The sequence below is a fragment of the Leptonychotes weddellii genome, chromosome 7, assembly GCF_054177405.1.
Source record: "Leptonychotes weddellii isolate Sample4059 chromosome 7, ASM5417740v2, whole genome shotgun sequence".
Lineage (NCBI taxonomy): Eukaryota > Metazoa > Chordata > Mammalia > Carnivora > Phocidae > Leptonychotes > Leptonychotes weddellii.
The window spans coordinates 19361222-19378654 of NC_138375.1; the positions used below are offsets into that span (position 1 = coordinate 19361222).

At 34.4% G+C, this 17433-nt stretch overlaps 1 protein-coding gene across 1 annotated transcript in view; it reads right to left on the reverse strand.

The window, feature by feature from the left end:
• The window catches only part of CDH9 (cadherin 9), a 131226-nt gene that overhangs the window by 76039 nt on the left and 37754 nt on the right, over window positions 1-17433 (reverse strand). Inside the window, exon 2 of the mRNA XM_006726866.3 lies at window positions 5517-5793. Coding sequence (XP_006726929.1) covers window positions 5517-5744 — 228 coding nt within the window. The 5' untranslated portion in view covers window positions 5745-5793. The remainder of the gene's footprint in view (window positions 1-5516; window positions 5794-17433) is intronic.

A 17433-nucleotide genomic window follows, 5' to 3' on the forward strand; every position in this document is an offset into this window, starting at 1 on the left:
GTAAATAAATGTATTATGTCAAACATTTCAGGGAAGAAAAAATTAAATCCAACACAAATTTAGAGCCCAAACGTCACAGATGCTAGATGGTAAAATATTAGACCAGAATAATTAAAATTATGCCTTGAATAAGTTGATAGATGGTATAATTTTAACAGGAAATTCTAGCTGGGGAGAATTACGATGGGCTTTTTGTAAGAGGATGCACTTGAGATAGGATTGAAAGCAAGGAGAAGAGATGAAATTATGAAAAAGAGGTTAGATATTTTCTGCAAAAGGCGTTTGACCCTGATAAAATAGAAGTCAAGCATATGGAGGAGAAAAGATTTCCCTTTGCCCAGTGCTAAAGCTACATAGTTGTGGGGACATAGAGCGTAGGCTGGAATAGGCAATGATATCGAATATTTGGGATTCTACTTAAGTGAATCTGTGTTATTTTTCTATAGATATGTTGTCCTGGAGATTGGTATCATGCAAGAAACAGTGTGTCATATGTTTTTAAGAATTACAAAAATAGTGGCGCCTGGGTGGCTCAGTCGTTAAGCGTCTGCCTTCGGCTCAGGTCATGATCCCAGGGTCCTGGGATCGAGCCCCGCATTGGGCTCCCTGCTCCGCGGGAAGCCTGTTTCTCCCTCTGCTGCTCCCCCTGCTTGTGTTGCCTCTCTCCCTGTCTCTCTCTCTGTCAAACAAATAAATAAAATCTTAAAAAAAAATTACAAAAATAATGAAGTCAAGTAAAAAGTCTACTTAGTGTGCTAATGCAGGGCGCAGTGAGGCGGTGATAGAGTGCTAGCAACGAGGGAATTGGCAGTCAGAATTAAATGATAGCACTCTATTAGAGAAGCAGTTTTAGAGAGCTCCATTGTGAAATAAGCCTTTGTAGACTGTCCAGAGAACCTAGCCTTTAATGCTTAATATTTTTCTCATGTGTTTTTAGCTTTAAACAACTAACCTATAGAGAGAATTTTGGGATACAATGTGCCTGTAAATCTGAAATGGCTGCCACATGCACTGCAGCCTAAGTAAAGCTTTATAAAGATAATTTATTTAGATTCTGAAAAACATCATAATATGCTATAAAAATTTATCAAACATCCTTCAGGAACTTTGAGACTTTATTTCTGTTTCTGTACACACCAACCTGCCATTTTCTGAAAGCCTAAGAGAACACTGACTATCCAAGGACATTATTTTATGAATGCTTTGGGGAAATATCAATATTTAGTGCTTATGTCAATAACTGTAAGTACAAAAGAGAGTCACCCCAGTTTCATCACTCAATCTGATAGAAACCAGACTCTTGTCCATTTTCCTATTGGTACCCGTGATTCCCTTTGTTTTAGTTAATGCCTGAATCAGTTGTACACAGTTGTAACCAAGAACTTGAGAAATGTTAAAAATCCTCTTCCATTCTGGGATTCTGTAATTATACTCATGATGATTTCAGCTATGGAATAGTAAAAGTTTTTGGATTAAAACTATAAAAAATTTAGGGCTACCTCTATAAAAAATCAATTGTATTTAAATGGTGTCTAGTAATAGGTAGTTCCACGGCATGATGTTGATTACTCTGAGCAAAGCAAGTGCTTTGAATCGAAATGTAATGGTCAATTAAGCGGATATTTCAAATTATTTTATGAACACTATTTTCCTTCAGAAGGAATAAACACTATACCTGTAAGTTTGGCATCTCTCTGTGTAATAAATGTGTTTTAATTACTAGATATCAAATATCAATTCTCCATAAGAAACATTTTAATTATTAATTAATTATTAATCCATGACAACTCAGGATTTTCCTAAGGACAATTCCTCAGGATCTAGATCTAATGTGTAAGAAATCAAATGCATATGAAGTTTCTCTAACAGAATAGCAGGAGCCTTTGCTTTGGTTCTTGTTAAATTTATTTAAATTCTTCTCTTGAGCAGTATTACTCTTTTGCCTAAGTAATTCAGCCACATGTGTCTATTCAAACTAGAGGGAAACTACATGGCAATTGTCATAACTTTGTAATCCTCTTAAATAAGAACCAAAGATTTCCCTCATTACAGAAAACAGAATTAACAAATCTCTGATAGCTTCCATGAAAAACGAGCAACCAAAGTTCAGATTGCATTATTGTGGAAAACAAAAATTACTGATAATTTAATTTTTTAATATTTTATTTTTAAATCCAGTATAGTTAAAATACAGAAATTACTCTTAATTTCAACATTCCTCACTTTTCTGTCCTGTATTGTAAAAGTCTGAAATGACATACAGAAATATTCTCTAGTTTTTCTTATAAAAATATCATTGTGATTCATTTTGTTGCTCCTCCAGTCCATCCTGACAATGAGAGCAAACTGAGCATTCCACACTTGTGATACATCAATAATAAATTAGTACAAAAGCTTTCAACAGGACTCACTTTCCATGCTGTATGTAAAAACAACTCAGCATGGAATTCTGGGCCTTTTACAGTAGTGGTCTAACTTCATCCTATTAGGCCAGTCTGTGTGTGTGTGTGTGTGTGTGTGTGTGTGTTTGCGTGCGTGTTTCATATGCATGCCGTGCCATATGCTAGACCACTTCCTTGGATGTACACATGCAAATTTTATTAAATTTTTACTAGCTCTTCTTCAATGCAGTCGCATCTGCAATCCTAGAATACATCAGAATTTTGGAGTTAAGGAGATCTTAGTGACAATTTAACCTAACAAGAATTTGAGGTTTGGAAAGTTTAATTAACTTCTAAGTTCTGCACAATTACTGAATGGCACAATCAGGACTGACCCTTGTAAGTTTCATGTTTAAGTGCATATACAAGTTATTTTATTAAATTTTGCTGCTACTACTTTATTATTTGTTTTAAAACTTCTTCCTTTAAATTCAGAATCAAACCCTAAATTTTATATCCAAGGATTATATATCCTTCCAACTTTATACAATTTTATATCACCTGTATATTAAAAAAGGTCTTAACATTGTCTGCAATACGAACCTTCTGTAAAACTAAGAAAAAATATGAAAATCTCTTTACATTAGAAGCTACCTATTCTCTTTGAATCATGGTGCATGGTAAATATGGCAAGTCATTACATCACATGAAGGTCGCCAATGCAGTGGATCCTAGAAGACGAGGCAAATAGAGCAATGTGGTCGAAAAGAAAACAATCTCTTTGGTGTTCAAAAAATTAAATCCTCACGAGAACTCATATGTTTGACCAAGTTGAGGTGTAAAGGCCTAGTTAGTCTCTGCATATGCAAATGAATAATAAGGTCAGGAGCTAGAAGAACAGGTTAGGAGAGTTCATAGACCCTTAAGAACTTAGTAGTAAGAAGCAATTGGAAGCCCACTTTTATAGTGAACTAAATATATGGTGCATGGCACGTCTAAGACGAGGCCTTATTACAAAACAGAGAAATCATTTTTTTTTTTCAAAAAGAAGTACACATGTTTGATTTTGTTGAAGTTTCTCTTTCATATACCTGTTGCTTTCTAAGTGTAATTTGAAAATAGTTGACACAGTTTTGGTTTGATTATCTTCATTTGACAAAAATTCTGATTATTATAATGGGTTTGCACTTTTTGGTTCATAATCTGGTTGTCAAGAATAAATAGGCACAAAAATCGAACACCTCAACTTGTCCATGGGTTAAAAAAAAAGGTTATTTTCCAAAAACAAGTGCTAAAATATTTTATGAAGACTAATTAAATAAAACTCTGCACATGTTTAGGAACTATTTTTGACAGATTATTGAACTAATTAAAAATAAGCAGGATGGTAAAAAAGATCTAAAACTTAGTGTATATTTTAAAATGTCAGTGCAGTAATGGTGTCTGTTAATCAATGCACATTCAGTTTTTAGAAGGAAGCATTTTTGTTTACAGCTAAAAATAAATGCTTGTGGTAGAGCCTTGATCGCCTTGCGATTGAGTATCTATATCTGTGGCTATTCTTTTGCATCTAACAGGATCCAAGGATGGATCTGCATCCAAGGATGAAACCCTCTGTGTGAGACCTCGTGAACTGGATGTGCCCTTTATACACTGCCTTAGAAAAAGAATCATAAGGCAATTTCAAGTCCTTAGACACAAACATTTGTCAGTTGAACTTGAAATATCCTGATGTTAGTTATTAACTATAGTGTGGAAAGTGATGTTAAATGAGGGATTCAGGGGGATGCCCTATGACTAACCTGAGGAGAAATAAGAGGGAAAAAGGAATCAGCAAGTGAACTATATGGGGCAAAGTGAGTATGACCTATGGAACCAGGGAGAGAGATATCAAAAGAAGAGGAAATAATAGGCTTCCGATAAAAGAAGCTACATTTGAAAAAATACACTGTGACACACACAAAATGAAAAATTAGATCAAGATTTTGGCAATTTCACAGAATAAATGTATTTCTGGTTTAAAAGCAATAGGCATGACTTCTGTGATATCAGGTACTTTTTATATTTTTATTTTTGGCCTATTCTATCTTATCTACTTTGTGTCGCCGGTAAGTCAAAAAATACTCAGACCATCACAGTCACTTCTAGTATCATGTGCAAAGAATCAAGAAAACAATATATATGATTTATGGGCAGTGTTAGTATTCATCGTTGTTTATTTTGTTTTATTCTTAGAATTTGAAATTAGCTCAGCATTAGGCACGTATCTGGGATAATGCAGTGGACAAAGGCATTGTCCTGTATATTGAATGGTATGAATGAGACTGATATGGGGAAGATAGATAATAGAAAATTCTGGACATTGGAAAGATCACGTCATCTATTTTGAGACAGAGAAGAAACAGGAAGACAAAGGTATGAATCTGTTTTCTCAAAGTTGAATATAAGAAGGGGGAGTTACATAGTCTCTATTGCCATTTGTTCCAGACTGCTAATGAGCACCTGTTGCTGCTGCTGGATGGTTTTAACCACCCTAAGAATACTGCCTTCTTTCTACTTCTGTTTTCTTTCTCCTTCTTCTAGAATCCTTTGGTCTGGCTTATAGGCAGGAAGTAGTTCAGTTTGACTGATATTAAGAAACAGGCCATCTAGATAGAAATATTTGTACTTATTTTCATACACAGCAAACTATTCGAATCATGATAAATTGTTTATTTGTAGAGACCAATATAATTTTTGACATATTATTGTATTTTTTTGCCTCACATAGCACACTGTTATTATTTATACATGATGTTAAATTAAATTTTGAAGGAAGTTTTTAAAATCTTCTTGATGCACACACATAAAATTAAGTCATGTGTAGCTGATTAATAATGAATCAAGTCCACAGATGACATTTTATTTTGAGGCTTGCTATGGACACTGACCTGCATTTAGCTACCTGAATAAATCACATTCCCCATTCTACCCTGCTGCCAACATTTGCAATATTATGCCTTCTGCACATCATAATTAGTCAAATATTTTTAAATAATCATTATTTTAAACAATCAGCACAGGAGTTGCTATAAAAATAATTAAATTGCTATCACTTTCTAATTGCTCCTGGATTTATCATATGAAAATTCTTACCTTGCCAACATACTGTGTATCGGTACCTGTGTACTCCTCCAACAAGAAGAACTGATTCCACATCCAGCCACGCTTGGTGCGATGTAACATTTTACCATCATCTTTTGTCAGATCCACTACCATTTTGCTTGGTAAATCACTATTAGCTTTTTCTTGTAGTGGGATAGCATCAACTGTATGAAACATATAGGTCCAGATGAATAGTGATAGGTAGTAGTAAGTCCTCATTATAAGCAACTTCAGCAGGATGTCAAATTCAATATACTGTCTGATTCCCCTGAGGAGTAGAGGGAGAAAAATGGTTTATTAGGTTGTGTTTCATTTTCACATAACCTGTAAACTGTAAAACTTTTCTAAATGTTATAAATTTTTTATAAATAATATATTATATATACATTATTTTTCCATGTTACATCAGTGAACTACCATTAAAACCTCACATATCACATGGCTAGGTAAGGAGATATATGTAGCACAAATAAACAGGAAATTCACGGCTGACTTTAATATCACTATATTGCAGCATATAAATGAGAACATATTTGTAATTTAAAATACTAAGTATTTGAAAAAAATTAAGCCCTACAATATACCAAAGATTATACTGAGTGTTCCTAAAGTCTTTAAGACCAATAAAATGAATTATTTATTAATATATACATATATATGAGCTTATATATTTTAAATAAGACTTTTCTATGCACAATTTATCTTTTACAATCTGTTTCTTCTCCTCCTCCTTCTCCTCTCCCTCCTCCTTGTCCTATTTCCCCTCTTCCTCTTCCTTCTTCTTCTGTAACATGATAAGATGTTCCCTCAAGGCAAATTAAATTATACCAAATGTGCTTTGGATTGTGTCTTTCAACACCTAGCACCATACTATGTTGATCCTTTATAATTGATAACTATATTTTTTCTAACAATCTGTTGAATAAATTACTCAAATTTATTAGAGTCTGAAGAGAGCATGCTCTAAACGGAAACATATTACCTGATGATTAAAAATAACAAACATATTTATTTCCTAAAATAATAGGAAAAATGAGCACACAAAATTGGTATGGTAAAATTAGATATGGGGTCTCAGCTATGGGATAATTTGATCGAGAATTTTGCAACAAACAATGTCTCTTGGTTGAGATAGTAAGTTGATTCTTCTTGAGGTAAAAAAAAATTAATAGTTCATTTGGTATTCCAGAATTAATTTTATTTATTAGCAAATTGGTTTCATTTGTGAATCATTTTATCCAGAAGATGTGAAATTATAATAATGCTACTGCTGGTAATGATTTTGGTAAGCAGTTGAAACCCATCAAACAAACAAAAAACAAACAAAAAAAGAAACCCATCAAACTAGTATAGGCAAAAGAGGAATTCATTGGATTATCAAATCAAATTAAGTGTGGAAAGGAAGGAATAAAAGGAGCAAAGAAGCAACTGGGCCTTTCGTGCTCATGAAAACAAGAATTAGGGGCTTGGGTACTTCAGTACTATTCTCTCTCACTCACTCCTCTCTCCTCTCTTGCTTTCAACTAAGCCTCCTCAACCTGATGGGATAGAGGAATATATAAAGTTCAGATTTAACATCTTCCAATCCAGAAAACAACTGATAGTATTTTCTAATTTGAGTCTGAAAAATTATGGGAATGGGCTCTGATTTACCTGGCCAGATGCTTAACACTGGACCATACATCTCTGGAGTCAGTTGTTATCAAGGCATAAAGGTCAAAAACATGCCTCTAGCTTGGCTTTATCCCTTATTATCTGTGTGATTTGGGGATATTTACTCGGTCTCAACTACTTCTTCTTATGAAAGGAGAATAATTAGTATCTGACTCACAAGGTATTGTTATTTATTTTATTTTGAACTGTAATCAGTACAAAGTAATAGTTATTTGTATCACAAGGACTTTATTTAACAGCATATACCTATAAGAAAACTGAGGTGTGAAGAATTTAAGTAATTTAAGAATTTAAGTAATTTGACAAATGTACAGGTAGTAAGTATTTGGCACACAGCCTTAAATAGTATGTTTTACAAAAGATAATATATGTAAAGAGGTTAATATAGTGCTAGCATACAAATTTTCAACATGTTAATGTCATCATCGTCATCATCATCATCAACCATGTTTGCTTCTATTATAACCATATAGAGAATGGTGATTGGCAGATAATAGTATGGATGCTTGCTATGGTCCAGAGCTATTGGCTCTGTCCAGCCCATATGTACTCTAATTTCCATACCCGTTATTTAAAAAACATCTTACTTAACAAAATACACATATATGGTCACAAATCCACACTCTGAAATGAGAGAAATCAAAACCACATTACTTTTTGACTCTGAAATCTCAAGTGATGGTACTTATCTTTTAGCAAGACTTTATGTGGCTATTCATAATCCTGTAAACTACAGGAAATTGGTAAACTTAACCACAACAGATGTAAAACTCTGAAATAAATACCAGAAAACTACCATGTCAGAAAGTGCCTGGAAAAAGTGCAATGGCAAAGTACCCCGTAGTGGCCACTGGCTCAGAACATGCCCTGCATTTTGTCGAACAGTGATGGTGCAGTGGGAAACAAGCAGCCAGAGAATCTCAAGGACAGCTGGTGTCTCACTTTGATAAAATACAACAAATTCCTTAGCTGACCACCCTGGTCACCTGTTTTTTCCCCACCGGGAGATCTCTTTTGACCATCATCCTTACTGACCACTCTTGCAAGAGAAATTGGAGAGCATTCTTCATTTCCTGTGATCTGTTATTACTCTGATGCCCATTTTGGGTGGAATATAAGCCTTTAAGCAGAAAAATCCAGTTGTATTAGATGGAGCCAGAGACTTAGGCAGAGGCCAGGATCCTGTAGGTCTTTGTAAGCTGGAGTAAAAAATTTGCATTCATTTTCAGTGCAATGGAAATCAGTTGGAAGATTTTAACATGAAATGTTTAGAAAAGATCAACTTGACTGCAGAGTGGGAAATAGTTGGAGGATAGGCAAGAAATCTGGTTAAGGAAGGAGATTAGTTAGAGTCTATCTCTGTAGTCAAGAAAGAGATGGCAATGGCATATAGAGAAGTGGGGTTTTTGGTGGACACAGATACTGTGCTCAGGTTCTCTTTCATTCTTTAATATGCACACACACACATGCACATACATTACATGCACGACAATTTCTGCATGCTTTTGCCTCTAATAGCCTGCACCTGCAACTCTCTTTGGAGGACTTCCCTTGGCTACTGGAACCATTTTGCTCACATGCACAGGGAGCCTAAAGTGCCTACAAGTTTACAATCATCTCCCATGAAATCCCTGAGCCGTTGTCTAACAGGTGCAGAAGTATGGAAATTCACATTTTATTTCATCCCATAGTTCCTCTACAGAATTATGCTGAGGCTGGAACTTCAAAATCACACCCTATTTGGATTCTTCTTTCTGTACTGCTTTCCCATGCTCCCTCTCACTTCCTGACCTGGAAGCAATTTATTAACCCAATCACTTGCATACAAATCCTCACCTCAGGATCCACGTCTTAGGTCTCGGGACCTAAGATGTGAATATAATCCACATAGTGACATATCAAGAAGAGTGGATACTACCTTCTCATGTATTAATTATGGAAGGTGCCAAAAAAGACAACTAAAATATAACTTTTAGATTGTTAGTTTGTGAACGGAGTAGATTATTGTGCCATTCTGGGGAGTGTTGCTTATAGCAGAGAAAAGATGATCTATTAGAAAAAATGAAGAATCAAGTTTTTTCTTATTTGCGGTCACTTTTATTCTGCTACTACTGATAACATTTCTGCATATTAATCATAGGAAGCAACATGATTCACTGTCCTATTAATCATAGGAAGCAACATGATTCACTGTCCTATTAATCTAATTTAATTTATATACTTATGACAACTCTTTAAAATGGGTTCTTCTATAATCCCTCATATTCTGATAAGGAAACTGAGGCACAGAGAGGTTAAATGACATGCCCAAGTTTATGTAAGTAGAGACAGGAGAATTGAGAATTAAATCCAGGTACGTCCTGGCATTGGGCTCCACGTCATCTGTAAGGCCGACAACCAACATTTATTCTAACTTACATACTGTGTTCTAGACACTATTCTGAGTCTTTTTTCCAAGCATTGTTTCTTTAACTCCCATCACAGAAATGCTACAAGGAAGGTATAAAAACATTAGACAAAGGAGTAAGCTGAGGCTTTGCTTGTTGAAGTAACCTGTTAATATCACAAGGTGGTAGGCACCAATGGGGAAGGTGGAAGGCATCCAGGATTTGAATTCTGTTGGACTGACGTCAATGCTCCTGATACTAATTGTACTGCTGCTAAGTAATGTTGCTCCATATGCACCCACCTGGGGCCTCCTTCACATGCTTTAAGCGCTTGCCCAATTTAGGGTCTTTATTCACAATCTGCCCTGGAACAATCTTACTTGGTTCATCCAGAGCCATCTCCCATTTCATTATTTTCAGTCAGTCTCTTTATCATATTCTGCTGTCTTGCAGAGTCTTCCATAACAACTTTTTCAAAAACAGCTTATCCTATTTTGGTTTCTATTGATTTCTTTCATACCATCCATTTATTTACTACAAATTGTTTACCATGATTTTAATGATGTCTTTCATTTAGTGGATTATATGTTTATTGACTGTTTCCTCTAGTTATGGTGTAACTTGTATGGTGGTGGGATATTTGTAAATCACTGTGTTCTGCATAAAATAGTTATTGATAAACAGTAGGTACTTAATATGTATTTATAAAATTAATTGACTCATGCTTAAATAGATAATCCTCAGCTTGAGTCTGAGATCACAAATGAGATTGACTTAATAGTCCATTGCATAAACAAGCTAATAGAGATATGGAAAGAGCTGAACTGGGAGGAAATGTGCCTTTGAAAGAACTCTAGTGGGTTTTTTCCTTACAAATGAACTACAATCCATATTTCCAGTGAATTAAGAGTAATATGCAGAAAAAATGTGCATACCGTGGGACTAAGTAGGAACTTCAGTACAGGTTTGGTATAAATTATAGGCTGTTTGTTTGAACTTGAATCCCTTTCACTAAATGTATTCTTTATTTTCCTCATAATTCTTGGCATAATTCTTTTACATTTAGGAAATATTAGTATACCCCTCCTGTGGCCAATTTAACACCAGTACATTCCTCTGCTCTTAGACAAAAGTACACATTATAAAACGTTTTTTATTGCATTTTGTTTTAAAAGTTAGCTAGCTCTTATCTCATGGGGTTTATTAAAAGTTCTTCCCATCCTTTATTCATTCAGTAGCAACAAGCTGATTACTAAATTTTCTATGCTTAATTATCTCTATCAACCTTAAATGTTCTGCATTTTAATCATATTTTTGTTGATAAATAAATACCATCAGATGCATTATAAAGTACAATATTTTAAATTTGTTTTAACTTTGATTTTGTAATCAGGGAGTTCACTTGAATATTGTTAACTTTAAAAACTGACAATTGTTTTATTATTATTCCCTTGTTCCCATAATTATATTTCAATTACATTTGAGAAAAATGGCTGTTGGCTATTTGTGAATCAAAAAATGTGCATTACTATAATTAAGTAGGATGCTCAGCATATAAAATCCACATCTAAACTTAAATTATATCATTATTTCTTATCCCTATAGTGTAAACTCAGATAAATTATTTTAAAAATTCCAATCTTGTTTTTCAGTTTCTCAGATGAAATGTACATATAACACAAGTGTATGTGATTAATTGTAGTATCTTATTATACTATTTGTATTCAACGAAGTACTCCCACATACATTAACTTATTTATCTTTTTAAAAAATGTGGATTTGGTCATATAATTTAAATCTTTTTCCAGGTAAGATATATGAGGATTGGAGAGATGAAGAAAGCTGTTTTGATTACCCAATTATTTTATGGCTTGGGCAAAAGTGATATTCGTATTATTTGATTCCTTGGCCAGTGATCATTCCAACATACTATTGTGAGTTTTTTTTTATATCAGTTGGAGAGACAAGTCTGAAATCTCAGGTAAATGACACATACATAAAGAACAAATTCTATAAATTTGAATAGACATTAAAATTATGAGTCTTACATAATCAAGGAACTATTTAGGGATATATGTTTTAACATATCTATTTTTCATAGTATTGGTGATTCTTATATTTATTATATAAATATATGTGTGCATACATATGATTATATGTAACTGATTATTAGTTTGTTATGTTTATTCAACATATATATTTAAGGTCTCTAAAATCATTTATGAATTTTTTTCAGCAACTTCATATTCAGTTATGGTCACATTGCAATTTGGGATTTTACTCTTACCTCAATAAATGTTATACAATGATCTCAAGAAAAACAGAAATTTATGGAAGAAATATGAGCTGCCACCTTTGTATAAAGATTTCTGAATAGTTAGCATAAGTGAACTCTCAGCTTTTAGTATTTAGCTTTAGGTCATTAGAAAACTGGCAGGATAGACTGGTGTCAGAAGAGAAGCTCTTGAATCAGGTTTTGCCAGTGTCCTATCAAAAGAACAATAATAACATTGTTCATAATAGAATATAAAGACATATAAAATATATAGAATTATATAATATAAAGAGATGTAAGCAACCTATTTCCAGAATCTGAGAAAAATAATCACAATCTATAAGGGTAGTGAAGCTAGATTAGGAAAATAAATAATGAGTGATGACTCTATATGATATATGAAAAATCCACCTACTTTCAATGAAAAAGAAATAGAGAAGCAAATTTTTCCCAGTATTGGTCCCCTGAATGGGGATCAAAAGGATAAAAACTTTTGTATAATCCTCTTCTACAAAGATACCCCCTTTGGAGTTTGCCTCAATACTATTATATCTATTCAATATATCCACCCCCTGTAATATAATAAGACCGGGGAGGAAAGGAGACAATTTAGGGGGTACTATTTTGTATATTAATTTGGAGATATGCCTTCCAAGTATATCATTTTAGTTAGTGTCAGAGATGGAAAAACTGTTAAGTGAGAGCTGTCCATGTTCAGGACTTAAGAATGTTGGCTAATGAGTTATTAATGGCATAGGAGGGCAGGTAGGATTTGATAGTATCATAAACAAATAGTAACATTTTTAGTCAATGTGTTCTTAAACACTAGAAACTAGATTAAAAATTTAAAAGTTGGTATGGGAAAATGACATAATATACAGCATGAAATTGGGCTATACTAAAGCCTGTGGGAATGAACACCATCCTATCACACAAGCACATGCAATAACACTTTCACCTGAGGGTAAAAACACAAACAAAACAAAAACAAAACAAAAACACCTCACAAAGCACAATAGAGAGTCCATGAAAATGCAGAGAGGGCTTTAATGAGAAAGAGCAATTAAGCTAGTATAGTATAGAAGATATGGAAAGAATCTCAACACCTCTCACAATCAGGTGAATTTCTTAAATACCTGACAAAAGGCGGAAGAAAAGACAATAAATTTTATGGAGAATGAGGGAATAACATTGATATATAAGAAAAATTCTTCAAAACTAGTGACAAAATCGTAGACTTATATAAGTATTTAAAAAGAAGTACAAATGAATTATGGACATGTATCCATTCATTGTCTAAACAAATTGATAAAAATCATGCCATTTGCAAAGACTGTTCTAGGCACTGAGGACACAGCAATGAATTAAAGTGCCTTACCTTGTAGAAATGGTAGCAGAAGACAAATTATCATCAACAACAAACAAGTAAACTGGCAGGTAATTTCAAAACTTACCATAAATTTACATTGATCATGACAGCATGGTTTTGGCAAAAGGGTAGACACGTACATCGACTGAATAGAATAGAGAGTACAGAATTCGATCCACAAAAATTTAGTGAGCTAATATTTGATAACAGGGCAAAGGCAATTCAATGGAGGGAAGATAATTTTCTCAACAAATTTTGCTGGAACAGCTGGACATCCACATGCAAATATTTTTAAATGAATCTAGATACAAAATGTATATCTTACACACAGATTAACTCAAAATGGTTTTAATTCAAAAACTGATGTGGATGTGGAACAACAGGAATTCTCTCTCATTGCTAGTGGGAATACACTGTGATTCAGGCACGCTGAAAGACTATTTGGAAGTCTTGTACAAAGCTAAACATAGTAGGTATATCACTAATTGAAAAATAATGTCCATACAAAAACTCATATTAATGCTTATAAAAAATTTATTCATAATCTCCAAAAGCCAGGGGGGTAGGAGAGTGGAGATTAGTAAATTGTAGTGTAAGCCCTGGCAGTTGGGTTTCCTTTCTTTCTCTTTCTCCTTTTTTTTTTTTCTTTTGTAACGAAATTGTGTGACTATCCACTGCCACTAAGGTTATCTCAAACAAACACATTGCCAGTCACATAACTAGATAAAGAACAGGATTCCCCCTCACCCTCCTCTGAGGATCCTTTGTTTTAGAGATGATGTTTGATTTAGATAGCTGATCATTTAGGCTGCTTGTTTTTCTCTTCACCAGTGTTAAATTCCTGATCTTATGTTTTAAACTCGCCAATAAATGGTGAACCTGAGAAACCCTGGCTCTCACCGTCAACCACAATAAATGCAGAACCTCAGGGCTCCCCCCCCAAAAAACTCTCTTCCTCCCCATGCACCTTTGCCTCCTCCCCCAGGACCTCATTTGTGCCCCAGGTGCTCCTTGTGCATTCCAGGAGCTGAGCACTAAACCTTTTTTTCCCCCCCAAAGTTTCCAGATGGTTATTGCTGAAGGTGCCTTTTAATCATAAGAATCAATAGGGCCTGGTCAGTTTACGATATTGGTTACGGATGGGTTGAGAATGGTACAAAACTTAGGTGACTGGATAAACAAATTGTGGAATATTCACTTAATAGAATATTATCAGAGATAAAATGAAATGAACTAGTATCAAAAAAAAAAAAAAGGAAACTTAAATAAATAGTGCTAAGTGAGAGAATCCAGCCTGAAAAGGCTACATATAGATTGATTCAAACTATGTATATGCTATTTTGGAATAGGCAAAGCTATAAAGACAGTATAAAGATCAGTGGTTGCCAGTGGTTTGGTTTGGGGGTAGGTACGGGTATAGGGATAAATTGGTGAACAAAGAGGAACTTTTGAGCAGTGAATTCTGTGTGATATGCATTTGTCAAAACCCACACATCTTCACAACACAGAGCAAACCATAATGTATACAAATAAGAATAATTCACTTTGGAGTTGGGGTCTGGAGGAATGGAGCTCCAAGAAGGAAGGCAGACTGTGGCAAGAGAATCTAACTTACTACAAATGTTTGAAACAACTTCATTGCAGGGAGTGGGAGGAAGATGTGCTGACTTAAATAATTCTGGAAGTGAGTGGAGTCTCTAAGACTAAATGGAAAGGGATTGCACACATGCACCGCATTCCAATAAATAAAGTTGTGTCTCCTGAGGATACAGGTTGACAATTCTCATGCTGCTATACATGGGTACTGAAACTGAGCAATTAAGTAAATGGATGACAGATATTGGAATTCAGGTTTCTTAATGTTGTCGTGGGAATTTACAGATAAGCAAAGGGAGGACAAACAGTACAATTCATGTGGTGATGGATTAGAGTTGGAGACATTAATGAAAACTCATATACTTTGATATACTTATGGATGGCTACATATTGAAATAATTACATATATGTGCATATATACAAGTTAGTATGCACACACATATATTCTTTGTTCTATCAGCTGAGATGGCCTAGCACCAATGCCACCCAGTACCAGTAAACTCACCTAGCACCCAGATCTTGGTTTCTAATATAATTTTCCGATTAAAGGAACCAGGGCTCCTTGGAGGAAGTAGCTGATTTTAGGACTAGAGCAAGAAACATACAAGATGAGCCAGGCGCATCTCGCAAGGTCAGAAAGTAAAGGAACGCTTAACAAACACACAAACACACACATTACATTGGCAGGGATATGTCGAAGGCTCACAGAACAAAAAAACTCTCAATGGCCAAAACTGGATTAATTTGAGCAAGAAACTAAAGTATTGCACTATAATTGCATGGGTAATTAAATATCCACTAATTTAGATGGATATAAATAAATGATTCAATCAATACATCATTGAGGAAGAGAAGACGAATCTCCCTTAGGTATGCATTCCAAACAATTTATATAGAAACTTCCCTCAAGAAGGAAGATACCATGCTCCTACTTCGTAAGTGTGTGATGCACATAGTAACTTCTTTCCAAAGAGTATAGCATAAAAATTGGAAGAAGCAAGTACTTTTTATTTTATTTTATTTATTATTATTATGAATTTTTTTAAATTTTGAAATCTGAAAAATACTATCTCAGCCAGGTGATCAAAGTCAGTATTAACAATATTAAATCAAGCTGATATTAAGTATCTTTGGTATGGTATCATGAAAATGGCACTTCACTTCCGTGGTCTCCTCCAAGCCAAACCCAGGCTAATCAGAGAAGAACATCAGATTCCAAAAGAGGGGCACCCCACAAAATACCTGGCCAGTACTCCCCAAAACTATCTAGGTCATTAAAAGCGAGAGAAGCCTGAGAAACTGTCTTTGCCAAGAGAAACCTAAGACATGACTACTTAATGAAATGTGATATCCTGGATGGAATTCTGAAACAGAAAAATTATTAGATACAAACAAAGGAAATCTGAATAAACTATGGACTTCAGTTAATAACAATATATCCAAATAGATTAATTAATTGTAAAAAATGTATTATACTAATATCATATGTTAATAATAAATGAAACTAGGTAAAGCATATATTGGAACATTATGTTCTGTGTTCTTAATTTTTCTGTGAATCTAAAACTATTCTAAAAATAAAATCTATTTAAGAAAAATAAAGTAAGTTTAATGGATAGAGAGGATAAATTATGTGTGTTGGGGAAGGTACTGTTATTTCTGATAATATGGTCAAAGAGGGGGAGTCTCGATTATGGTGATATTTGAGCCGAAAGCTGAAGGAACTTAAGGAGAGAGTTATGAGGATTTCAGTGGGAACAGTGTTCTGAAAAAGGGACTAACAAAATGCAGACACTTAGCATGGAAAGGGTGGGGGGAGGAAAGCATGTTCATGCTAGAAGCCTTTAAGTCATAGAAAGGACTAAGTATATCTACAGCTGAGTGTACAAGGGGATAGTTACAGATGACGAGCTTCGAGAGGCAGCAGACTTCTAGAGTCTTACAAGCCATGATAAGGACTTTTAGCCTTCATAACATTGAAATCACGTGAGGGTTTGTGTCAGAGGAGAATCCTGACATAACTTAATGTTAAATGGGTAACTCTGACTGGCATATGAAAAATGGATTTTACAAGGCAAGAAAGGAGACAGAGAAAATGGTGAGGTGATTAAAGTAATCCCGGTAAGAGAATGTTCTCATTGGGATGAAATTAATGGAAGTGGAAGAGGTAGGAATGAATCTAAGGCTTTGGCTTGAACATCAGATTAGAGCTGCAATTTGCTGATGAGAGGTGTTGGAGAAATTCAGGTTGTATTTGGGAGTGGGAAACAAGGTTTTGATTTAGAACATGCCTCATTCAATATCCAAGTGGAGATAACCCATATGCATTTGGACATTAAAGTCTGGAATTTAAGGAATTGTCAGGACTGACAGAATATTGAATTTCATCAATATATTCCATGGTTATTAAAGATCTGAGAGTGGTTAAAATTCCACATGAAATACAAAAATAAGAATACAGTCTTGGGGTGCTTGGCTGGCTCAGTTAGTGAAGCACACAAGTCTTGATCTCAGGTTGTGAGTCTGAGCCCCATGTTGGATGTAGAGATTACTTAAAAATAAAAAAAAAATCTTAAAAAAATAGTTTCACTTTCAATGGAAAATTAG